Source organism: Colletotrichum aenigma, assembly GCF_013390185.1.
Source record: "Colletotrichum aenigma strain Cg56 chromosome Unknown KSG_Cg56_contig02, whole genome shotgun sequence".
Lineage (NCBI taxonomy): Eukaryota > Fungi > Ascomycota > Sordariomycetes > Glomerellales > Glomerellaceae > Colletotrichum > Colletotrichum aenigma.
The window spans coordinates 5,802,205-5,827,339 of record NW_023500908.1 but is presented as its reverse complement, the minus strand read 5'-3'; the positions used below and the strand labels follow the sequence as shown (position 1 = coordinate 5,827,339).

Here is a 25,135-nt window from a genome sequence, read left to right as displayed (position 1 = left end):
TCGATCCGAATCGCATCCCGACCGCATTCTACTGAGTATCTTACTCTCATTACTCCAAAACCCTCTCCAAAGACGGGCTCTCTCGTCCTCGCTGCCGACCGACCTCCGTGATCGCTCTGGGCTCATCACCAGGTGCAGACGCACAACGGCGCAATGGCGACACAACAGATCCTCTTCGCCGAGACCGTGGCCGCTATGAAAAAGGCCCTCAAACGCAAAGCTTACGGTACGCGACCGAACACACTCTGACGCCCTTCACTGTCGACGTAACGTTCTGACGACTAGCCCCCAGAATCCGACTCTGACGACGAGATTGACCACTACGGGAACCGCGGCCACAAGCTTAAGAAGCGAGCCCTCTTCTCTCACCAAGGCCAGCTGGTGCCTCCCACTGGCCCAGAAGTCTACAGCGAGGTGCGTCGCGCCCCCCTTGGGCGGGCGAAGCGGTGCTGACAACCACAGGTGATCGACTACGCTGGGCAGCAGCGGACAATAATCAGTCGCAATCCCCCGATTGTCGACGACGAGGGCTACGAGATTGATAGCGACGACGACGAGGAGCGCATTCAAGAAGCTGTCGCTTCCGCCACAGAACTCGACCCCTATGCCAATATTCGCATCGAACGTTAGTATGCTCTGTCGACGCCGTGGGGACTCCACTGACCCTGCCCAGAGATTCTCGCCCCATTGACCGCGTCGACCGACCTTCCGACCCATCCCACCCTCTCGAAACCATTCACTGCCAAGACCCTGAACGAGATTACCGACCAGGGCTGCGAGGTCCGGCGCAAGGAGAACAGGTCGCTTTGGAAGGTCAAGCACCTCTACACAAGACTATGCGGCGACTTCACCTGGGTGCCGTGTGGCATGATGGTGGCGCCGGACGATGTGGAGCTCTACTCGTCCGAATACCTGGAGCGCGAGTATTTGCGCGGCATGAAAGCCCTTCCCGAAAAGTCAGACGTCTCACCAGCGACACTGAACGGCGACGCGATCCCAGGACAAGCGCCGAACGGCACAAATGGGGAGCCCTCGGGCGACAAAGACAGCGGGGACGGGGACGTCAAAATGACTGACGCCGCGTCAGACAAGCCAGAAGGCCGCAAACCACTGCCGGACAAATCCGCAAAGGATGGTGCCAAAGCGGAGGGCGACACGTCGAAGCCTACCAACGGGGAATCATCAACCCCTGCAAAAGAGGGAGAGGAGGCCACTGTCGACAAGAAGCAGAAGCAAAAGGCCCTCGACGTGGAGATGCGGCACGCAAGCGCAGCTCCTCCATCTCCCCACGGCACAGATCAGGCCGGTCGCAACGGCACGAATGCGCCGTCAATACTGTCAGACCAGATGGAAGAAACCTTTGTTCACCCATTCTTCCGGCCGCCTCCCAACGTCCGTCCAGACCGAGATGTGGGTCTACCGGACCCCGAAGCCGAGGATATCCGCCGGTTGCTCGCGCTGTACGTGCAGAAGCAGGAGGAAATCTGCCGTGGAACGACAAAGCTTCACGAAGGCCTTCTCAAGGCCAATCGCCTGCGCAAAACGGTGCTGGCATGGTCCAAGGCGGAGGCGCACAGCGGGCCGAACAGGGACATGTCGGACGGCGAGGACTGGTACGACAAGGAGGAATGGGGCTTGACCGAAGACCTCAAGAAGGGCCAGGACGACGAAGAGGAAGACACGGGCACAGTGGCCAAGAAGACTAGGAATCGCAGGTGAATTGTGCCCAGGCATTGTTGTTGGCTTGTTCCGACGGGTTGGTTCTCTGTCGGATATTTTGAGGTTGCGGTTGATACCCATTGCGATTTAGCGACGGCGCTATGTCATATTAGACTCAACATTTGTTTCTTTGCTTGCCCTTGAAGACTTTGTGTGCGTGTCCTCCCTCTCCCGGCCTTTCGGTATTTCCGCCCAGGCCTCTTTTCTCCGCGAGCTCGGGTGCATTGCTTTGAGGGAAACAACTGGGGCCTAGCTGTTCTGCCTTGCCCCCGTTTACAGCGTCCGGTAAGTATCGGCTACGGCGGGGAGGGGAGGTTGGCCGTACCCCATGCCTCCAAGGCCCCCAAAACCCCAGCGAAGAAAAGCAACCCCATGCACTTGTGCACTCACTACTGCGTAATGATGCGACGCTATGGCCAGGTGTCCCCGCCGACATAAATACTGGTGGAGCTGAGCTCTGTCACAAGCAAATGCGCACCCAGAACCTACAACTGTTCTCAACGGTTTTTCCCACGATTTTTGCTCAGCCAGAATTTGACCAGTTCAGTCATTTACCTCCAGGTTTTCCCCCGATTCAGACCCTCAACCATGGCGCCCGTCGACATTGAACCCAAGGCGGTGGTCGACTTCGACCAGAAGAGCTTGTTCAGTACGTCATGTCGTCTCAGTGGAGCTTGGGCCTCTGGAGCTTCACATCGTCGTCGACTCTGCTGACCGCGCCGGATAGTCTCTGCTGCTGCTATTGCCTTCAATCCTCTGTTCTGGAAGTGAGTTGACTGTTCCTCGGTCTGCCGTAAAATTGTTGGCTGACAAGTGCATAGCATCGTCGCGAGACAAGGTTCGTTGCGCCGGCTCCGCCTCCGAGTGACCCCATCTAACCGAACCAGAGTACAACAACAAGCTCCTGACCAAGCTCTTTGGCGGACGCTCCCAGATTGCATGCTATGGTCTGGCAATCACCATCTTTTCGCTCGGAATCTTCCGTGACCTTCTCTACGAGCGGGCCTTGCGCTTCCAGCCCTCACACCCGTTGCTCGCGTCCGACGCAGTGCCCTATGCCGGGTACGCCCTCGTCGCGTGCGGCAATGTGCTCGTTCTCTCTTCGACGTGGCAGCTGGGCATCACCGGCACGTTCCTCGGTGACTACTTTGGCATCCTGATGGACAGCATTGTGACTGGCTTCCCGTTCAACATCACCGACGCTCCCATGTACAACGGCTCCACCATGAGCTTCCTCGGCGCCGCCCTCATCTACGGCAAGCCCGCCGGCATTCTGTTGACCGTGTGGGTCTTCATCGTCTACAAGATTGCCCTGAGCTACGAGAACCCCTTCACGGCTGGTATCTACGCCAAGAGAGACCGCGAGCGTGCCGCCGGAAAGGAGACCAAGAAGATCAGGTGAATGCGTGAATAGAGGCCCGCAAAGCTTCAACAGCAACCCCCATAAATCTGCACCGTCGCTCTGGTTCGGGGCCGAACGTCAGGCCGGAGTGACATGGGTGTACGGAGATACGGAGACAGGGCCCCGCCCGGGGAAAACATAGACGAGATGGGTCCCGGTGAGCCCGGTCAGCCCGGTGAGCTGCTGACCGTCCCAATGTGCCGGCCGGAATCAAGTCAAGCCAAAAACGGCCCGCCAAGAACAAGAGATCAGCCTTCAACAGAGAGCGGCTGGTGAATAGCGTTCATAAAGGACGAAGAACTTCGCTTCTAGTCAGGCCGACCCTAGAGGCCGACCCAGCAAATACAAAATTACTTGGCAAGAAAAAGGGCTGCGCGCCTTTCTTTACGCCACAGACCCGTACCACCCTCTCTAGCCACTCTCATACTGAATCTTGCAAGCCATGCCGTAATTGCTGTTTTTTTGCCATGCTGATTGCCTCTAGCATGTGCCATCTGCGTTCGCTATTCCGAACCCGGCGGCCGGGTCTCAGGCATTTCCGGTCCAGAAGCCATGCTCTGGCCACTAGTGAGCGGCCGTCTTTCTCGAAGGCAACTCGCTCACGGTCTCGCCCGACTTCACTCTAGCCAAGAAGGACCCTTGAGATTGATTGTCTGAACATGGAGAGCCAGTCACACTCTCCATCATTCCATGGCCCTGTTTCGGGGCGTCCCACTGGGCCGGACACGCTTCAACCGCGGCTTGCCTATGACGAGGGATGTCTCAAACGGAGGAGGCCGGCTTCTCGCAACGGCCGCATTCGGCATGCCCTACCGTTGTGAAGGAAGTCGAGTTGTTTGAGGTGATGCTTTCAGCCGGCGAGTCCTTGACCTGACAAAACTACTTGGCCTACAGTCCTTCCGCCTGGGTCAGCCGGCTTTTGTCTCCCTTCTCTTTTCCCGTTTTGTCTCTTCCCTGATGTTGCCGAGGGGCATCTAACGCCGTACGCTCGCTGTTGCCCATGTTGACTGTGAGTCTTGCAGGATTAACAACTCGGGCCCTCTCGACGGAACTGATGTTCGACAGCTTCGAGAATCCGCACGTCTGATATCGTTGCTGCCCGGAATACGATGACGCCCGCCTGGCTGGAAGAGCCCCAGCATGGGAGCAACTCCCGCAGGAGCAGCGCGAACCCCTTCACAGCGGACTACACCATCGACCAGACCCTGCATGGGCTCTCACATACGGATCGTCGCCGCTCGAGTTCACACACAGACCGTCGCCGCTCGAGGCGGCTGACGATAGAGATTCCTCCAGACTTTGTCCGCCTCGATACCATTCCCGCAACACCGGGGCCGTCGGAGAGCACCTTCAAGCTCGACACGCCAATAGGCAAGGAGTCAAGGACAGACTTTGAGCCAGTGGCCCTCCTGTCGGGCCCAACGCTTCCTTTGCCAAGTCACTCCTACAACAAGAAGAGGCCGGGTTGGTTCAATCGAAGATGGAGTGACCTTGTCGTGTTTGGCAAGTTCGTTGGGCCAGGGTTCATGATTGCCGTCACATACAGTACGTTACTTGAAAGAATTACGGAACGCAGCCAAGCTTACAATCCACCACAGTTGATCCAGGAAACTACGCAACAGACATCTCAGCCGGAGCATCTTACCACTTTGATCTTTTGTTCATCGTCCTCGTGAGCAACCTTATTGCCATCTTTCTCCAGAGTCTCGCCATCAAACTCGGCACCATCACCGGCCTTGATCTGGCCACCGCTAGCCGTGTATTTCTCCCGAGGTGGATGAACATAATCGTCTACTCCCTCGCGGAGATTGGCATCATCGCGACGGATATGGCCGTGGTCATCGGCACCGCCACCGCATTACATCTCCTCATCCCCAAGCTGCCGCTCCTCGCCTGCGTTATCCTGACACTCCTAGACGTTGTGTTCATCGTGATATTTTACCGCCCAGACGGCTCCATGCGTGGTCTGCGGCTCTTTGAGATTGGCGTCTGTTTCTTGGTCCTAGGCGTTGTCGTCTGCTTCTGCATCCAGCTCTCGCTCATCCAAAACACCACCGTCGGACAGGTCTTCCGCGGCTACCTTCCTTCTGGCTCCATCATCCAGACTCAGGGGTGAGAACTATCACACATATTACGCTCTTCCCTTTCTAACATGGCCAGATTATACCAATCCTGCGGCATCCTCGGCGCAACAGTCATGCCACACAGCTTACACTTAGGCTCCGGCGTCGTCCAGTCCCGCCTCAAGGACTTTGACATGAAAGAAGGCAACCTCCAGGAACTCCCGCGCTCCGATACGATGACGACCGTCGACAGCGTCCAAAAGGTCTTCTACTTCCCCTCCATGGCCGCGATCAAGCACTGCATGAAGTTCTCCATCGCCGAAATCACCTTCTCGCTCTTCACCTTCGCCCTGTTCGTCAACTCGGCCATCCTCATCGTGGCCGGCGCCTCCCTCTACCAGGGCCAGACGAGCCTCGCCTCGGACATCTTCGGCATGCACGACCTCCTCGCGAACAGCATCTCCTCCGCCGCGGGCGTCATCTTCGCCTTCGCGCTGCTGCTCTCGGGCGTCTCGGCGGGCCTGGTGTGCACCATCGCCGGCCAGCTCGTCAGCGAGGGCGCGCTCAACTGGCGCATGAAGCCCTGGCTGCGGCGCCTCGTCACGCGCGTCATCAGCGTCACGCCCGCGGCCGTGATCTGCGCCCTGCTCGGCCAGCAGGGGCTGAGCAGCGCGCTGAACGGCACGCAGGTGGTGCTCGGCACGGTGCTGCCCGTCATCACGGCGCCGCTCATCTACTTTACGAGCTTCAACAAGTATATGACGGTCGTCCCCGGCGCGGCGAGCTACGGCAGCGACACCGGCGTCGTGCCGGCACGGAGGTTCAGCACCGTGGGCGTGAAGATGGCGAACTCGTGGTACGTCAGCGTCGTTGCGGTTGTGATTTGGCTGGTGATTACGGTGATGGTCGTGTCGAACCTGGTCATGTTGGGGTTGAATAACCATAATTAGGGGTTTGAACACCAAGAATTGGGGTATTAGGTGTATGATTAACGATATTATGACTCGAGTCTTGGACTGGGGACTACGGTATATAGTATTATAGGGGCTGGACGATGGTTGTAGATAAGATTATGAGCGAGCAGCTGTTACAATTCACGATGCGAAGACACTAGCTGTACCTGCAGGTGAACATGGAATACTGGTAAGACAAGTTTCGCCACGCTAGTAACTCTCGTCTAGGTGACAAGGAGTCGACATTATTGCACATCATACTTCTAGGCATGTAAATGCCACGGCAGTCGGAGCGAGCCTGTTAATGACTTCAACGTTCTGCCTCGACTGCGGCTTGTGTAAGAAGGGTAGGGATCGGTGCTTCAAGTACGGAACTGCCTTTTTCGGTGGTACCTTACAGCCTCAACGCTTCTTACACTTCGACAGAGAGAAAAGTACCGCGCATGAATCACCAAGTACCGGAACTCTCGGCAAATGAAAACGCCCTCTTTTCTTTTTCATAAACATCGTCAAAAGTCGTCTCATCAAGTCCTAGGCTTCACCCTTGGTATCTCTAAATGTTGAAAGCAAAGAATCAGAGTAGAGCATATCTCAAGCCAACGCTTTCAGCTTCTCCTCCTTGGGCTCAGCGGCATCGCTCCCGTGCGTCGTGATAATCCAGTCGAGGAACGCGTCCCACAGCTTCTTCCACTCCTCAGTCACCGCCGCGCGCTCGTGCTTGTCCATGCAAGAGTGCTCCAGGCTCCATTCGATAAGCTGCCTCCAGCCGTGCAGCGTCATGTCCGTCTTTCCCACCATGGCCTGGTAGAAGTCATGCGAGAGGCTCGATCTGTGATGTTGTCAGCTGGATGTCTTGTGAGCTTTTCGACGGGACGACATACCTGAATATTGTTCCGTTGTCCGAGTTCAAAGTGCAATGCACGTTGTTCGCGAGGAGGTTGTACATGGCGTGCCCCGAGATCCTCGGCGTCAGGCCAAGCTCCTCGTTTGAGATCGGGCACACCTCGAGGCAGACCCCCCTCTTCTTCATGTGCTCCATAATGTAAGGATGTCTGGCCAGGGAGAACCCGTGGCCGATGCGCTTAGAGCCGAGCAAGAGCGCGTCCACGATGTTGCCGTCCGTATCGTTGCCAATATCGAGTGTCTCTCCGCAGTGGAAGAGGAAGGGGATGTCGATGTCTCCGCAGTCCTTTTTGAACTCGAGGAACTCGGGGATAAAGTCCTTGAGAGGCCGCCCCTTTGACTCTTCGCCAACCAAATCGAATCCTGCTTCGTCAGTATCGAGTGCTTATCAACATACGAGTTGCAGACTTACCGGCCACCCACTCAGGCCACATCTTTTTGAATTTCAGACACTCTGCCAGCGCGGCTTTAACCAGCGTATTACTCAAAGACCGAGGCGTGCAGTAGATGATCTTCATGCCGCCAAAATACTTGTCATTGCCGGCCTGGAACTTGCGGTACTCATCAATGATGAGCTTCATGATGCCCTCGTTGTCGATTTGCTCTGTGCCGTCATCGGTCCACAGGTTGTTCGCCGCCATGAAATTTGGGCGAATCTCAGCATATTGAATTTTATCACGGACAAAGTCCTCGAGGAGGGCTTTGGTATATTTACGATAGGCGGTTTCGTAGTTGAACAGACCCTTCATCATCTGGGTGCGGGTATTGAATTTGTCCCATGCCCTGTTCTCTCCTGTTAGCATCATCAACCCCACACAGATGGGGGTGTAATTACCCCTGAACCGTTTGAAGATAGCCATGCGCTTCTTCTTCATGGAAAACCACTTTACTCTCGAGCCACTTCTGGGCATCGCGGCCATGGAGCCTTGGGAATTCACTGAGGAACTGAGAATACTTGTACCACAGTCGGTTCTTGCTATCCGGGCAGTCGTATTCAGGGGAGAAAATATCACCTAGTTTCTCTTTTGAGGGCGCGATGATGGAAAATTGAATTTTGCAGCGGTCAAGGGCGTCGTCCTTCTTTGCACCATCTTCTTCATCTTCAGCGGGAGGCGCCAAGGAAATATCGCTGCTTATGAACATGCGATCCATGTCCTTGGCGTAGTTTAAGAGGACCGAGGGCTCTAGGCAAGCATTGAAATGAATATGGAGATGTGCTCCCTTTGGCATCGCGCATGCGACCTCGAATAGCTTGGTCTTTTTGATCTGGTCCAGGTTGGAAAGGAAGTGGTCGGCCGGGAATCGGGCATGTTTCTGACCCCCCCACCCCAGCCTTGCGTCAGCCGCGTCATAAGTATCGCGCTGGTCGTCTGCCTTGAGCTTCTGGATGATGGCATTTGCGTCCCGCTCCTTGAGCGAGGCCTGGACGGTGGCTTTGAAGTCAAATGAGAGGGTGGCCTCGCGACGCTGGATCTCGTTTCTCTGGCGTCTATACTCGTCGACGCTCATCTCGGCGGCGGCGGCGGATGAGGCGGCTCTCGTCCGCGGGCGGGGCTGATCGAGGACGGTGGTCCGGCGACCCTTCTGGCCGTGGCCGACGTGGCCGTTGCCGGTGCCGTCGATGACTCTATCATGGGCATCAATCATTTCCTGGGCCATGCTCATATCTGCTTGGTGACGGGGCAGGATGTCGGGTGTGAGTGCGGATTGGTGGCGACGGCGGTGGTTGGATAGTTTCTTCTGTAAACGTTTAGAGGAGTGTCGTGTGAGTGTGGTGCTGTCCCTTCTACCCTGAGCATCTTTTTCGCCAGGCGCATCGTCCTTTTCAATGTTTGAGCATAGGCTCCCCATTAATTTTGATGAAGGACGAAAATAAACTTGATGAAAGCTCTTTATGAGGTCTTTTGAGTGAGCGGTATCAGTGCGGCGGTAACGATCACCAAAGCGCTTTGTCGCAATGAATGAAGCCTTTAATTGTCTCTGCGTCGCACATGGGCTACGGTCGCAGGGCAATGCCTTCAATTATCTCTTTTGCCTGTCCTCTGTCTTGACCCTCATGGCAAGTACAGCAAGTGGAAAAAGAGTGAGTCGCTAGTCTTGATGGTCAAAGAAACGGCGCAATGGAGTGAGTAGGGCAAGGCATTGAATGAGGTGGAGGGAGAAAGGTACAGTGAATTGGAAAAGTACCTAACTAAGGAGAAATGAGTACACGTTGGAGAGGTCTGCAGCTGGTCAGCCAAGCTAGAGCGCGCGCCTTTAAAATTGGCAGTAACTGAAGCCAACATCAGCCAACTGATGGAACTTCTGAGGCAACCGCAGCCCGGTCCAATGACTAGGTCCGGTTGTCTCTTCGCAATGCAGGTCAGGTAGAACCGTCGGCAAGCTCGTCGTTTGCAGGCCGTTCGGGGCTGGAAAGAGCTGCGGTGGGACTGAAAGTGAGCAGGCTGGGGAGCCGGCAGAAGGAGGGGCTACTGCCTGGTACTAAGCGCCTATTACCCCATGTGGTCTAGCGTCGATTACATAAATTAGGCGCAGCCATTGGGCTGATAGTAAGGCTTTTCTCATTCGCTCTGTCTTTCCCATGTCACAAGTGTCACTTGCCGGTAGGTAGGGCAAAGAGAGGGATGGATTTCTTTCTTGGCGTTTCTTTGCATCGTCAAAGCGACACGTGACTATCTCATCTCACCTTCCCCGGCAAACGGTTTTACAACTTGACGCTTTCGGCTTCATATCACAGCCGTTTGGAAGCCGCCCGGAGACCCAAACCGGCGTCGCCGCTTTGCCAGCGCTCTCCCTGCCGTATGAGTCCTCAAAGGTCTCGTGTCATCCACGGCCACACTCACTCACCCTGTCACTCATCACCGCCATGTCATGACCACAACTCACAGGGCCCAATCCGGAGACCAAGCCATCTGCCAGGGGCTTTCCACATGGCAGTCACAATGAGGCTCTGTTCAAATACCCGGGGTACAGCTGGTTCCCAGGAAACTGGAAACTCTTCAACGCACCCCTGCTAGGTCGTCTAGACCGATTCATCGGTTTTCAAGCGGCCTCATCGAACGCACTACCAGGCAGCAAGGCTCATAGCCGCGCTAGAAGGCTATTGGGTGGTTCCATCTCAGTACGGTCACAGCCACCGGACGGTCTTTACTACATCAAGCGCATCTATCAGAGAGGCCGCATCGTATTTGACACAGGCGACCCCGCGACTTCTTGCTAGTTGACTGGAGTGAGAAGAACACCACTTGCATGCGCAGCCACAACACCAGGCTTATGATGGATCCCGCTAGCCAGTCTGGCTCATGAGGTCCGAGAGGTTTTTTGCGTCATGCGGCCGCTTTCTCAGGAAGAAGTGACAGAAGTGAGAATCAGCCATACCGAATCCTTCAACAGGGCGCAGAGCAGTGTATCGCACCGGACTTCCATACGGTTGATTATGGACGCATTCATCGCCATGATCATCATGAACGGCCGTTGAAGGGAAGGCGAGAATCACAATTCCCACCAAGGATCGCCTTTGTGCAATTGAGATATCTCGAGAAACCACCGATAGGGCATGACAGCCATCGCCTACCGATGAGCCACGAGCTAAGAGGGTGCTTTTGTGAGGTTTCCATCAGTCCTGCCTGCTGACCAGAAGCGTCCATTTTTTCGCCGCAGAGATGCAGCTACACGAAAGCATCAGTCCATGAATGTTTCTACTTTACGTTTCTTCACAATAGGATGTTGTCTGTGATCATCAACGGATGTTGTACCGATTGAGAAGGTCATCCCATGTGAGTGCAGTTGCTGATGCTGAGAGATGCATCGGATAGAAGTGTGACGCAGGGGTCACCGCGACCTTCCTTATATCGAACATCGACAGCCGATTCCGCGCTCGGCGCTCGCGACCGCCGATACGACGGGGCGAAAATCCAACCATTTGATTCATGGACGATTCATCGCTGTGGCAGCCGACCCGGAATTCCCGATGTGGATCCAGCAAAAGGAGGGCATCAATAACACGAATGACTGGGAAGTCCGGGATTTCCGCCACAGCGTACGTCAACCGAGTGGAAACCAACTCCTTCTCATCACCATGATGTGCCGTCCTACAGACAACATCCCTTCCAGAATGGGGTTCCATTCGGTCTGAACTTCGGCCCTTATTCGCCGCGGCGATCTTCAGCTCATCTATGCCCTGGTTCACGTCATGCTAGATTCCCGTCACCCCTGTGATCTCTATCTTCAGAATGGGACGAACAGCGGGCCGATGGCTACGAAACGGGACCGTTTTGGTGGGCATCGGAAGGCTTTGCATCAAGAAACATGTTAGTCAGCGGGGCCTTGGAAGGGAGCAGACGCGGTCTCGACGTCCGCGACGGCCTTGAGCGTGGAAACAAGCAACATCTGCTGCCAGGGTTACACTCGACGGGCGCCTCCTTTCGTTATGGAGCTGGGAAGAAACGGCTCGGACTCCGAGCGGATTCTGTATTGTCCGGCCACATCCCGTGGCAGTTATCTTTTCCCCTTTATAAGCCCTCTCGTTCGCGATTCGGGTGCTTGTGAGATCCTCAACCTCAGTCGTCGATCCATTCTCTCGCTCAAAGTCTCTCGCTAACCGTTCGAACCCACCCGAGTCTGAGTCCAAATCGCCAACATGAAGCTCATCGCGACCCTCGCCGCTGGCCTCCCCCTTGTTGCGGCAGCTCCCCAGGGCCCCTTTGCCAAGGCCAACAGCACGTCCAAGGACCTCGTTCTCGACCAAGCCCCCAACACTTCTCAGCCCTACGTCCTCCGCAAGGGTGCTGGCCGCGCCGTCTCGGTTGGCGACCAGGTCTACCGCTTCTCCGTCACCGGCAATGCCTCTGCCGGCGCCTTCACTCTGATGCAGACCAACGCCCCCGGATCGACCGAGCTGGGCGTTCTTCCTCACATCCACAAGGCGCACTACGAGAACTTCTACTGCTCCAAGGGCCAGTTCCAGCTCTGGGCCAAGACCAACTCGTCCGGAGAGCAGGCCCGCCTCCTGACCCCGGGCGACTACGGCGCGGTGCCCCACAACACCATCCACACGTTCCAGATCACCGACCCGGACACCCAGCTCACGGGCGTCATCCAGCCCGGCGGCTTCGAGGAGCTCTTCGTCGCCATCGCCAACTCCGAGTTCAACTCCTCCACCGGCTCCGAGTTCGTCCCCGCCACCTCCAACAGCTCCGCCGGCTCCAACCCCGACCTCATCTCCGCCCTCGAGGCCTTTGACGTCTACGCGCAGCTGGACTACAGCCCCCGCCGAGACCTGGTGAACGGCACCGCCGGCGGCGCGTCGACCTGGCACACCGCCGCCAACGAGCTGGCCGCCGACGCCGTCACGCCCAACTTCATCGCCAAGAACCGCGGCCCCAAGTACCTGAACGCCGACGGCGGCATCTACCATCTCATCGCCCCCTTCGCTACCGGCAACCAGACCGCCGGCAACTTCACCATGGGCACCGCTACCATCAGCCCCCTGCTCTCGAACCAGACCGCCACCGAGGCGAACCTGAAGCAGCCCGTCGCCTTCCAGCTCGAGGAGGGCGCCCTGGTCGTCGGCGTCGACGGCTACGACCCCGTCACCCTGATCCAGGGCGACGTTGTCTTCGTCCCCGCCAGCACCCCCTTCACCTACTACGCCTCGGCCGCCTTCACCAAGTTCCTCTACGTCAGCGGTGGCGGTGACGGCTTCGACTACCAACTTCTCCAGAACGCCATCCCCTGGGAGTACGCCACGTACCCCATCTACGCCGGTCTGACTGTCCAGTAGATGGGCGGTAAGGAGGCAGACCGTGATCCTTCCCGAGATGTGTTTTTTCTACTTTCATGTACAAAGTTCATCTATTGTTGATACCCTCGGGATGAGCACCCGACAAGCCGCATGAGGCCCTTGGCTTGGTGCAAGGGTACCGTATGCATAGTCTAGATTCAATCCACATGAGGCCGTTTTCGTGGCGGTACCGTATGTACACGATAGTCCCTGTTCCGCTCAGAAGCTAGTGACACTGCCCCCTTGTAGACTCGTGATGTCTGTTCTGTGGTGTTTTGGGCTCTGGGGATCTCTGCAAAGTTTTGTCGTTGACGCCTGATTCGTGTTCAACCAGGATTTGCGATGATCGTGGACAAGCCAAGACCGTCACTGGTGAGCATCACGAACAACGCGGGTGCGTGTTGGGCTCCTGGATGACCCATCGAAAACCAAGGCTGATTTCTCAAGTTTAGTATCATCGGTATGCCTTAATCCTTTCAAAACCTAGTGATCCTTGGGATTTCTTTTGAAGCTTGAGCAGGATTCCATGAAATTGAACTTGGCCGGGCCTCGGGGCTCCAAGCAAGGCAGATCGACTGTAGGAACCCATTCTCACGAAACGAGGTTTCCCCTGGCTTCCAGTTTCAAAACATCCGACGCGAGAATGTCATGGATACGGAATATCCATCTGATAATTTCTCGGTGCCACAGATCGATCTTCCCATGTGCTGGTTGCCCTCCCCGCAACGGGGCCAGAAAAGGGGCTTGGGTGAGGCGCAGTACGAACCAAAAGGCCCTACTCATCAACTCAACTAAACTCAGTCCGACTAGACCCCAGGCAGAAGCTCTTTCACCAGCAAACAAAATCAAGGAAACGGCCCTGGCATGGGATTTCGTTATTCAAGCGACACAGTTGATTGACATCGCCACGGACGGTTTTGGTTTGTGGTGGTGTTGAGACCTCATCATCTCACCACAAGTGAGCTGAGGAATTTGTCTCGATTGCCGCCCCGTGTGTTCCACCAGTCGACCAGAATAGCTACAGTTCATTTGAGTTGTTCGAGCCGGGCGGTCGGAGACTTTCGACTTCGATATATTTCTTTCGGGCTTTGGGGTAGAGGCTAGGGTTCATGCGCAAGCATTCATGGGCCCGGCAAGATAGTCATCCCAGAAAACGGGAATCCAGAGGTGTCGGCAGCCACGAGACTTGAATCAAGTAAATTGGATGTAAGCGCATGGCCAGCTACATGTGCGACGCATGAGATAGCTGAGAATCACCTCGTGCCCGTCTCAGGGTCACCCAGTAAACAGCCCAAACATCGAAGGGAGGACTACAAATTTCTGGTGAGGCTTCTCTGCTTCGATACAAGCACATGACTTAGCATAAGATACATGCCATTTAAGCCCGACATGCAGGCTAATATTCTTGGCCGTTCATGGTCGATTTGCGGTAGTAGGCAAAATAAAACCATTCACTTTACAAATGGCACGTGATGCTCAGATAACACAGCTAAGTTCAAGCTGAAATCATCAATATTAGTACTGCGGCGCGGTTATGAGCGGTCTTGAGAAAACCCTTGGGTTATCAACCCCATGTGTTTGTAACAATGTGTGTGATTGCTCTGTAAACACGAAAGTAAACTTCTGAGCCGTATGGAGCACTACCTAAGGCATCACGACGCTGGAGAGTAGACGATTCTCATGTGAGAATATGGTAAGCAATAGGTATTTGATTAGCTACCGTGCCTCTACTGCTGGTTGTCAAATTTGGACAATATATGGAGCTAAAGCAGTTGAGCGCTGAAGAAATATTTTGCATATTGAGCTGTCGAATTTGGTCTCTTGCAGCGCAACTCCTATGTCTCCGAGCCAAGAGAACCCCAAAAGTGAGGTGAGAAGGCTTCCGGAGGATTTTCGATATCCCGCAGGAAGGACGGCAAGAAGGATGCCCAAAGCAATGGTGATCGTGGTTTTATAAGGGAGAATCGAGTTATCCACCCGTTTAGCAAGTAACGTTCGCCAGGATAGCAAATTCCGTTCAAATTGAAAGGGAAACTGTAAATTTTAGCGGCTTCATCTGAAATCTCATGTATACCGTCAATAAGGCAGGAGCGAACCGGCAAGCTCTTCTCAGCCCCCTTTTTCAAGGGGTCAGGCAACTTGCCGAATGACACAAGCAAACCTGCCGGTGTCGACTTTCAAACGTATCAATCCACTCACGCAAGATCAATTCCTCATAAACAGCCTAATTGTGTTTTATTATATGGGGGAAAGTGTCGATGATGCCCCTAGTGGGGTTGTTGATCAGGAGTTCGCGGTCTACGGGATGAAGGGCTCGAGCATCATTGATGCACGTGTGCAGCTAATTGCCGGTTGTGCCTAGAATATTTATACGATTGTCGTAAGTGCAGTTTTAATGCTTCGTAGAACACTGAGAAGCGACGAGATTACTTGTTTGCAAAGTAGGTGTTAGAACTGGTCGTGTTGTGAGTGTGAGGCGTCGAGAGGAAGGCACGCTGAGGGTGTTAGGCGTTAGTGTAAACAAACACATATTTCACGAAGGAACCAAAAGTTTTATTCGCCCAGAGGCACTTCAAGAGAAAGAAATCTACACTCAAGATGAATTGCCTCATCTTACTTGCGCTTTTGCGGCTTCACCTGAGGTTGGGGTGTGGGGCCTAAGGGGCGAGGCATCACGAGGCAAGGTCGAGTTGCTTCACCTTTGTCGGTCACCTCAGGCACCAGCTCCACCGCAAGCGAGAAGAACGCAAAGCATACTCACCTCACAGCAGCAAACACACACACGGCCTGTATCAGGAAGTCCAGAGCCAAGTCTTTCGTCACCGGGCGAGGGACGCCTCGCCCGGTGGCACAATGGTATGAGGTCTAGGATTAAGGAGGGTGGTGTGAAGGATAAGGGTTCGAGCCTACTCGACGACAGGCAAAAATTACCGATCGACCGACCGATACCGAGCGAGAAAATTCCCAGCATGTGCACCAGAGATTAGCCCACACCGGTGGGTGAACTCTTTTGACCCTTGGCTTCTATTTTTTGGTTCTGCATATTGATTGTTACTGTTCCTTCTCGCGGTCCGACTTGTGTATTTACTTCTGTCCTGAGGTAGTTTGTGATAGTTGTTACGAAGCGTCAGGTGGTTCCTTCCGCTTAACTGATCACGTCTTAAATAACTATGTGTTTTGCTTGCCCCTGCCCAGCTTAGGAGCGATACTAACTGATTGAGCGTCTCACGATAAAGGAACGACAGTCTTAAATAAAGTTCATCTCACATTGGATGTCATCGCTCTTTGCAGACGACTGGCGCGACAGTTCCTGGCGGAACTCACATGATTCACCTGATCGCCCTGACAGAAAGTCCCTGGAGGCACGATGCAGACAACAATATCATGGAACATTGTCGCATGAAGCACATAGAGTACATGGCACATGAGGAAATGCAGATTTCATACCCAAGTACGCAGCAGTGTTCTATATGGTATCTTACAGGGACGAGAAATCCAACGCTCGTAAATCCATCGTCTATGCTACTACATCAATCCCTCATTTGCCTCACGTTCAGGTTTATCCTTTTATTCTGCATCCAACCCTTCCAGCCGTCGTACTTGCCATCCTCTGAAGGCCAGTCGGCGAGGTAATCCGGACACGTGCCCTTGAGCACCTTGGGCACGCCATGCCATGCGAAGCGCGAGTCCTTAGTCATGTAAATGGCATCGCCAGAGCGCAACCGCAGGAGCAGGTACTCCTTGCCAGTAGCCTTCGCTTCTTCCGAGATATTGTCTGGATCGTTTGGTGCAATCATAAAGAGCCCGTCGCAGCCAAAGCTGAGGCTTACCAGACCCTTGTCGACCTCTTCGCTGACGTCGCGGTGCATCATCATGGTGTCCCCCGGGGTGTAGAAGTTGACGATGGCGGCTTGCGCCAGCGTTTCGGGAAACAGGGCTTCGAGAAACTGAGCGATGTCGGACGGGAACTGGGGTGGGAGGTCTTCTGGGTATATGCGGTTCGTCCAGTCGTACTGTCCGCCGAGAGTGACCCAGTGCAGGCGACGCTCCATCACCTGCTTGATGGATAGGGGCTTGTGGACCGAGGCATCTTTCGGAGTAAACAGTGGTGTCTGATATGGCGGATATGAGAAGAAAGATTCAGGAGACCCGTCAGATGCTTTGGGATAAGGCATGTCGTAGTGGAGGTGAAGATTGGTCTGATGTGTTGGGACACTGAGATCACGGTTGATCATGAGAGAAAGGAGGGTCTTCTGAATTTCGGGAGGGACCAGATTTGGAACGACAATAAGGCCTAAACTAATCAGCCAAGGAGAATATCATCAATCACTTATACGTACCTGGCAGAAGTGGGTGGTAGAGTAGTGGAACCTCTTGAAGGTTTGATGTGTCGACTGCGTTCGGACTTATGTGAGAAAAGGCGGCCTTGAGTTGATCGACTGAAATCTTTCCGGCAACGCAGAATTTCTCAGCTTGCTCTGATAATCTGGGATCATCAAGAGCATCTCCATTGATGAGGTCCTTCTGGTCTGCCCTCGAGTATCCCTTCCACTTTGCCCGCATCGCCTCGGAAGGCTGCTCATGAGCGTCGAGCTCGACGATTTCGGCCGTCATTGTGGGTCGATGATTCAATGTGTTCGGGGTGAATAATCGATACAAAAATCGCCAGGATAAAGTGTTGTGTTATTGAGTCAGCGTCTCCATCAGGAAATAATTATGAATGTCTGTTTTGCTGCTCTCTCCGGCCGTCGCATCGTACGTTGCCTCACTGAAACTGCGGGACAAACTCGGTCGAGTGAGTCGTCGGACCCCACCAACCATTGCAGCAGCGATCTTATCGATAGCACCCACCCGTGCGATAACGCTGCTATCGATAAGAATAGTGGGGGCAGGCGACCGGGGCACCCACGCCACGGGAGAACGCGACCCTGCTGTCAGAGGCCTTGGTTGGGTGAGATCAGATCGCGCCTTGTTTTTCTTCATTGCTAGTAAACAACGACAACGAAGTGCAATTTTAGCACCACAAAACATCGACCAATCCGCCCCCGACGACGCCCTTCCCGCCCGGCCCTGCGAACCTCGTCACCGACAAACACCTCTCGTCGACCGACCGATTCCCATGGAGATTTTCCTCTCGTAGCGGCTCCCCGTATCTCGACTTCCGGCTTTTGTGTCTTTTTTTCGCTGTTCCCTTTGCGTTGCCCCCCGTCGTCCCAAAACGGATCCTCTCTCACACAGCTCTGCCCCTCGTTCGGCCCAGACCCTGAGGTGACTTGCGGATCTCCACGACCAAAACCCCCCGCCACAAAACATCGCCTCCCGACTCTGACGACTGCCTCCGACGCTTCCTCGAGCGGTAAACACGACTTGCGTCAAGAATTGTTCTTTCGTTCTTTCTCAACTCTCTTTGATCACTGCTTCGATATACCCGCTGCACCGCCACCATGGAGAACTACCAGAAGCTCGAGAAGATCGGTGAAGGTAGGCTGCAAATCCAACCCTCGCCCCGGGACCGCTGCTCCTGCGCACAATGACGCAAGCATCGTCCATTGCATCCCGCAGCCCCAAGCTGACTCTCCTCTTTCTCTTCAGGCACCTACGGTGTCGTCTACAAGGCTCGAGACCTGCTCAATGGCGGGCGCATTGTGGCCCTGAAGAAGATTCGCCTGGAGGCCGAGGACGAGGGTGTCCCCTCCACCGCCATCCGCGAGATCTCCCTCCTCAAGGAGATGCGCGACCCCAACATCGTCCAGCTCTTCAACATCGTCCACGCCGACGGCCACAAGCTCTACCTCGTCTTCGAGTTCCTCGACCTCGACCTGAAGAAGTACATGGAGTCCCTGCCCGTCAGCGATGGTGGTCGCGGCAAGGCCCTTCCCGAGGGCAGCTCTGAGTCCCTTGCCCGTCTGGGTCTCAACCAGAACGTCATTCAGAAGTTCATGTGGCAGCTCTGCGACGGCGTCCGCTACTGCCACTCTCGACGCATCCTCCACCGCGACCTCAAGCCCCAGAACCTGTTGATCAGCAAAGACGGCGACCTGAAGCTGGCGGATTTCGGTCTCGCGCGCGCCTTCGGTGTCCCCCTGCGCACCTACACCCACGAGGTTGTCACGCTGTGGTACCGCGCCCCGGAGATCTTGCTCGGCGGTCGCCAGTACTCGACGGGCGTCGACATGTGGTCCGTCGGCTGCATCTTTGCCGAGATGTGCACTCGCAAGCCTCTCTTCCCCGGTGACTCTGAGATTGACGAGATCTTCAAGATCTTCCGGTAAGTCTATCCTCTTTGAAAGAAGAAGCCCCTAATTTTTGTCTCGTACATTCGCTAACATGTCTCCCTCTTGCAGCACGCTCGGAACCCCTACCGAGGATGTCTGGCCCGGTGTCACGTCGTACCCTGACTTCAAGAGCTCCTTCCCCAAGTGGATCCGAGATGAGTCCCAGCCTCTGTGCTCGAACCTCGACGCCGAGGGTCTCGAGCTCCTCGAGATGATGCTGGTGTACGACCCGGCCAGCCGCATCTCGGCAAAGGCCGCATGCAACCACCCGTACTTCGAGACCTACCCTGAGCAGCACTCGCGGACCGGCCGCACGAACGGATACTATGGTCACTAGGAGTACCCCATTATCCAGCAGCAGCGCCGGGCCCCCATTCAGGATCGGCACATGGCCTTCTTCTGATGGGATTGTCCACGGCTCTCTGCATACATTGTTTATTCATGTGTTGCCCCTCTCAACCTTCTGTGGGGGCCGGCCTGGGAGACACACATAAGCACAGCACAGCAGACTCTTATCCAAACAAAAAGTACCTTACTTGCTTTTCTGGATACTTGAGAGTTGGGGGATGTTTTGTTTTTGGGTCACTCGGGCGGTCACCAGCGCCAGCAAAACAGACCTATCATCAGGTGTCGAGGAAGGGAAGGCCGGGGCAACCGTTCGTTTCGACCATGCTGGTGAGAGCGCGACGGGAAGCCTTTGTGGCAGTGGCTGCAACGAGCAACAACGACAATTCTAACGCGCACACCCCCTACCGAGATTGGCTGATGCCTCGTTGCATTAGAACACAGAACAGTTCACTCACCAGGCTCTTTCGTACCGTGTCATGAAAGATGGATGAGTAACCTCGTCACCCCAGCACATTTGTAGCACGAGCGTAGCTCTCGTCCTCCCCAGCCATCCCTCCTAACAGCGAGGCAGCCTGATACCTCCTCATCCAAGTCATGCCCCCCGTTCCACGCGAAAAAGAGATTCACCCACTTTCTTTCTCACTCTAATTTCTTTTGTCGTAAATCTTAATGCACGGAGTAAAGATGATGCATACGGTCGGTTTCGGTAGGACAGGTTAATGGAACAAAAAAGACACGTTTGGCATTCTGCCGTTTTTCCGCATTGAAGGCGTTCTTGTCTAATATCTCATTCTCACTTTTGTGTGTTGTGTGAAGAGGATGAAATGATTGACTGTATCAGTACAACCCATCCAGATCACAAGGCGAAGATCGTCTCCAGCATCGGAGATGCTTCATGACACCAGATGCTTCCAGGCCCTGCGCCTCGTCCACAAGATGCGCAACATGAGGCTTCTGGGCTCAACCTTGCGTCGCCTTGCAGCCGTTTTGCCGATTCATCTGCAACGCCACCTAGTCCGGTTGGAGGAACGTCTCTTCTTTTTGCGTGTGTTTTTTTTTTTGCCGAAGAGGACCGACCTTGTTACGCGTTGCACAACGTGGGAGAAGAGGGTTCGTTGTAGCCCAAGGGCCAAGGGAATCACACCATCCTTCGGCGATGAAGATCTATCAGGTGCTAGCTTCCCCGAAATGTGGATGATGAACATCAGGAGCACAAGCAGGAGTGAGGTGGTGGATGAGGATGGTTGTTCGGCTGGAGCAACTGCCGTGCCCGGTCCGGCGAAACGGTTTCCATTTCCGGGGGAATCACGCCAGGTACCGAGCATCAGATTTGATTTACATGACTCTGTTTTACTTTGGAGTGCGCGGCTTGAACTGTCAGCAGATGAAGAAATATACTCCAGGTTCTCGCTACGTGTGGGGAAAATTGCATGTATGCCTAGAACGGTTGAGAAGAAGGCTTCTCTGATCGGCTCATGGCCTCATCGTCGCTTGCTCATGTGGCCTGACGCGCCGCCCTGTTCACGGCACTGGCGCGGATGGCGAGTCACCCGTCCCCCGGAGCCGTGATGCCCCGTTGGCTAGCACTGCCGAAACGTCTTTTCGATGGTGCATGCTTCGTCTTCTTGCATGCGTTTCTCCTCTTACCTTTTTGTCATGTTGGTTGGGTGGTTTGGGGGCGGCCATTGGGATGGAGGGAGGGTGTGACTCGGAGAATGGCGACTGCATACGGATACCCTCACGTGAAATCTCAAACTGAATTTCATGCCGCCCCACGGCCCCCAAAGCTGATGGCCAATTTCAATGGTATGGACGTCGGATAGCCGAAGGTGCGAGGAGGGATAGACGGGGGGCCAGCGGCGGATGAGATCGCATCCGCGAGAACGCCCATGAAACGGTTTAGTTCCCATCGTCATCTACTCACTCGCTCACAAAGACTTCCTCCCCCACATCGTCGTCAGGATTTCAAAAGGTCCCCATCCCACCGGTTAGACGGGACGTCCAGAAGGAAAAACAGAAGAAGCCTGTGTGTGTGGGTTGTTGGTTGTGTTTTCCAAATAAACCGAAACATGGGGTACTTTGCGGTTCTTTGAAGTTTGCGTGGGGCCAGTATGTCACTTTTTTGTCTACCTCATTGTTGTTCCTGCGTTGGTGCGGTGTAAGCAGGTCGGCCAGGCTGCGTTGCTATTCTTGGCATTAAGCCTATACTCTGTCTCTCACTCGGCAGTCGACTGGTCTACATTTTGTGTGTGGTTATGTCCTAACCCCGGTCGAGGAGAAGAAGGACCGGCCAGTTCGGGCGATTCGGCCTCGTGGGAGGCTTAGGATCGACGGGACGAACGGCATCCCGTAGGAAAGAAGGTAGACACACTCCGTGTCGGGGGATGGTCCGGCCCAATGGGGCCACCAGACAGTAAGGCATCCACCAAAAGGGCGTTTGTTCTTCTTTCCCTTAAACGGAGATGATTGTAGTTTCTCTCGGGCCGTCGCCGCATGGGTTTTTGCGTTACTACCTACTTGGACGGCACGCACTGACAAGCAGAAAGCACAATCGCGGGAACCAAATTGACATCCACCGGGTTGCATTAGTTGCCACGGTAGGGCTGTTTGCGGACAGACTTGTGTGAGGAATGTTGTGCATGGAGAATGGTTGGCTAGTTGGTTGGTTGGAGTAGGTAAGCAAACAAAACCACATACACACGCACATACTCCAACAGGGCAAGGCACCAACATCAAAATAGGCCAGGGAGGAGGGACTTTTGCACAACCCTGACCTACGTGGAAGGAGGACGAATAACGTGCGGCAAGGCGCGTGGAGAGAACCGTGGGAACCAACGACCTCTGGACAAACTGCCTAGCGCCCAGAGAGGAGGGGGAGGGGGGTCCAGCAAGCACCGTCAGTGTCGTCTTTGACGGGCGTGAGAAGTATCACGTAATAGCGGTCATCAAGGCAGGTTCGACGGGGCCTGTTCTGTCCCAGGCTTGTGATGTCGAGGCTAAGACCAGGAAGCCTCTCGTCAGAGTTTCGTCACGGCTCTCTGGTTGGACTTCTCGAACGGGCGCGTCGTCTTCGTCACGATTTAGAGTTTCACGAGCCTTAGCAATCCCACCCAAGGCCCAGATTATCACAAGCAGGCTGTTTTTCGCCAGGCTTCAACTGCCAACTGTGTCAACCCCAGAATCCCAAGGGAACGGAATCGCACGTAAGAATGGTAAGACATGGTTCCAACGAGTGTTGCAAACGTACGATTCCGAGAGTTGGGTTCAAACGGGGAGAGACATTGGAGGCACATCCCAGAAAACCGGATCTGTTCAGCAGGCAGCACTGTTCAGCTGTGTGTTCCCCTACACCCCCGAGAGGGCATACAGGACTGCGCAAGGCCACGGGGTTGGTGATGCTATGCCGTTCGAGGATAAGATGAGAGACATTGGAGACAGTAACTCTTGCCACCTTCACACGAATGCCTCTTTTTCCTGAAACTTACAGCAAGAAGACCTGCGGGCGTTCTGCCCTGCGCCCTGGATGCCCGGGCAGACAAAACTAGACGTGAGAAGGGAAAAAGAAGTGCGTAAAGGCGTAGAATGCACGAGGGCATCTAGGGGGAGAAAATCCATCTAAGGGAAGTAACATAACCCAAGGCGTACGTAGATAACACACTACGGACTCTCGGGGTGTTGCTGTAGATCGTTTTGGCAGAGTTTGAGCGTGAACATCTCCGCGGGCGCGGCATGGGCCGTTTTGGGGCAGCAAGTTGTGCCCTGAATACACTCCTCAGCGGGAAGGCACGATGGCGGAGGACCGATGGGCTGGGCGGGCGTGCTAGTGTCGGCGGCAGAACGCGCTAGAAGGCGACGAAGAAGGTTTCTGGACGTCACCGGCGAGGCCGCAAACGGGAGGCTGATGGCCGGGGACTTAGGAACATGAGCGCAAGCTGGGTCGAGGCGTGAGTTGGCTTGAGGCTATCCGGATTTTCCACATGGAGGGTGTGTAACTGCGAGAGCGCGATGAGAAAGCGAATACGATTGTGTAAAAAAACAAGGCACTGGGCTGGCTAGGGGCCGTCTCGGGGACCTGGAGCTTGCGAGAAAGCAGGTTGAGCTGGAGGTGTGCGCCATAAAAAAGGCAGCCAGAAAGCAGCCATCGCTCGCGTTGGCAGCCCGCAGACGGAGAGGATCGTGGGATCTTGTGGAGGCTGTGCCCGTTGGGATGTCTTGGGTGTTGGTGAGGCAGGAGGCAGGAGGCTGCCATGTGCGCTGGCGGAAAATGTCTCGCCGGATGCGGATGGAAACTCGGTCGTGGATGCGTGTGATGGAGGGATTGGGAAGAAAAGTTCTTTTGTCCTGGCTGCGGAGAGGCACAGGGCAGTGGAGCCCGAGAGTGATGCGTTTGGTGAAGGCATCAATTCTTAACGGAAGGCGATGGCAAAATGTCTCGCTCCTGGCTGGTTGACTCTGAACGCCATTATCCAGACTGTCGGCGTTTATTTTTGAGGCAACGGGACCAACAGCCTTCGCTGGCCGGGCGCTTGTGGGGGAATCGCGGGCTCCCGCTGACATTGGACGAAAGGCCTGTTCGGACGATAGCTGCATAAGGTTCATGGCATGCTGCCCTGGTCGTACAGGCCCTGCAGAGGGTGAACAGCTCTGAGGCTTAGACGAGAGGACGCGCTTCCTGAAACGCAGCGGTTGGGGGCCATTGAGCGGGCCGGACGCGATGCGGGATGGTTCGTCGCTTGTCTACTCCGTCAAGACGGATGATGTTCGTCTGGTGTCGAGGCGGGGTGTAGACCTCACCTCATTCAGCCTTCCCGGTCCTTTTGCAGGCGTTTGAGAAATAAGGATTTGGGCTAGGCAAGGAGAGGAATGAGCTGCCTGCGGGTTGCTGATGCTGGCGCTGGGCTTCCCAATCCTAGCCTCCTTGACGTCGCTGTTCCTCAGGTTCTCTCCTTTCAAGGCCGGGTACGCGGGAGCTTGCTTGGCTTTTCCCACCGGGCGGGGGAAGATGGACAGACGCAGCGAGGGGGAAAGGGTGTCTGTGTAGCGTGGTTAGCGGAAGAGAGCTGGCGAAGGTGCCCTGAAGATCGATGGATGAGGCGTGAAAGGGTAAGGCAGGTCTCAGTTCTCGAGATTGAGTATATGCTTTTTTGTTTGTCTCTGCGGCGTTCCTTGGGAGAGGCGGCGTTGAGCTTGATTCACCTTCCCAGAGAGGAAGAGCGTCTCGGCGACGTGCCGACGGAAGATGCCTTGCTGGAATCAAATTGGTCTTTTGCGTGCCCGCTGCTGCATGACGAGCAAACGAAGTTTATCCGCATCCCACGCCGGCGCCCGAGACATCAAAGAAACGGAGGCAGCCGGGCGACGCCACGACCCGGCAAGCGGCACGCCGCAGCGGACAGCCACTGGCCCTTTTAGGACCATTCTGCGATGTCGAGTATCGAGTGTTGACGGTAGAGGGGTTGCCTTCGTACGAAAGAGTGGCTTGGCAGGCTTCTCATTCTTGTCTGGCTGCTGAGCGCTGTGCAGTGCACCAGGTTTCTGGGACGCAGATTCTGGCTTCGATCGTGACGTTGGCTTGGCCGCACCGCCTTGGCGGTGTTGATAGCATTGCTTGGTGCATTGCGGCTGCGGCTGCTCGTATTGCGACGCTTCGTGGGGTCGAAACGGACGTTTGCCCTTCGGACACGACGTGA

At 55.1% G+C, this 25,135-nt stretch overlaps 7 protein-coding genes across 7 annotated transcripts; 5 read left to right on the top strand and 2 right to left on the bottom strand.

Moving 5' to 3' along the window:
* Positions 1-153: 153 nt before the first annotated feature.
* On the top strand, positions 154-1,719 carry CGCA056_v003582 (uncharacterized protein; the record flags this gene model as incomplete). The annotated part of the gene is made up of 4 exons (XM_037318839.1): positions 154-226; positions 293-414; positions 463-625; positions 674-1,719. 4 exons carry the CDS (start codon positions 154-156, stop codon positions 1,717-1,719), a joined length of 1,404 nt encoding a protein of 467 aa, XP_037182860.1.
* Positions 1,720-2,307: 588 nt separating this feature from the next.
* Positions 2,308-3,121, top strand: chol-2 (Phosphatidyl-N-methylethanolamine N-methyltransferase; the record flags this gene model as incomplete). The annotated part of the gene is made up of 4 exons (XM_037318838.1): positions 2,308-2,368; positions 2,447-2,486; positions 2,541-2,557; positions 2,607-3,121. 4 exons carry the CDS (start codon positions 2,308-2,310, stop codon positions 3,119-3,121), a joined length of 633 nt encoding a protein of 210 aa, XP_037182861.1.
* A 1,109-nt stretch (positions 3,122-4,230) lies between these two features.
* On the top strand, positions 4,231-6,134 carry SMF1-0 (Manganese transporter SMF1; the record flags this gene model as incomplete). Its single annotated transcript, XM_037318837.1, has 3 exons — positions 4,231-4,666; positions 4,720-5,233; positions 5,282-6,134. The coding sequence occupies 3 exons, from the start codon at positions 4,231-4,233 to the stop codon at positions 6,132-6,134; spliced, it is 1,803 nt and encodes a 600-aa protein (XP_037182862.1).
* Positions 6,135-6,728: 594 nt separating this feature from the next.
* ADA2-0 (Adenosine deaminase 2) lies at positions 6,729-8,705 on the bottom strand (the record flags this gene model as incomplete). Its single annotated transcript, XM_037318836.1, has 4 exons — positions 6,729-6,966; positions 7,019-7,403; positions 7,453-7,823; positions 7,876-8,705. 4 exons carry the CDS (start codon positions 8,703-8,705, stop codon positions 6,729-6,731), a joined length of 1,824 nt encoding a protein of 607 aa, XP_037183779.1.
* A 2,974-nt stretch (positions 8,706-11,679) lies between these two features.
* QDOI-0 (Quercetin 2,3-dioxygenase) lies at positions 11,680-12,822 on the top strand (the record flags this gene model as incomplete). Its single annotated transcript, XM_037318835.1, has 1 exon — positions 11,680-12,822. The coding sequence occupies one exon, from the start codon at positions 11,680-11,682 to the stop codon at positions 12,820-12,822; it is 1,143 nt and encodes a 380-aa protein (XP_037183778.1).
* A 3,530-nt stretch (positions 12,823-16,352) lies between these two features.
* abh1 (Alpha-ketoglutarate-dependent dioxygenase abh1) lies at positions 16,353-17,436 on the bottom strand (the record flags this gene model as incomplete). The annotated part of the gene is made up of 2 exons (XM_037318834.1): positions 16,353-17,116; positions 17,163-17,436. 2 exons carry the CDS (start codon positions 17,434-17,436, stop codon positions 16,353-16,355), a joined length of 1,038 nt encoding a protein of 345 aa, XP_037183785.1.
* Positions 17,437-18,266: 830 nt separating this feature from the next.
* CDC2 (Cyclin-dependent kinase 1) lies at positions 18,267-19,434 on the top strand (the record flags this gene model as incomplete). Its single annotated transcript, XM_037318833.1, has 3 exons — positions 18,267-18,303; positions 18,415-19,090; positions 19,167-19,434. The coding sequence occupies 3 exons, from the start codon at positions 18,267-18,269 to the stop codon at positions 19,432-19,434; spliced, it is 981 nt and encodes a 326-aa protein (XP_037183784.1).
* Between the last annotated feature and the right edge of the window lie 5,701 nt (positions 19,435-25,135).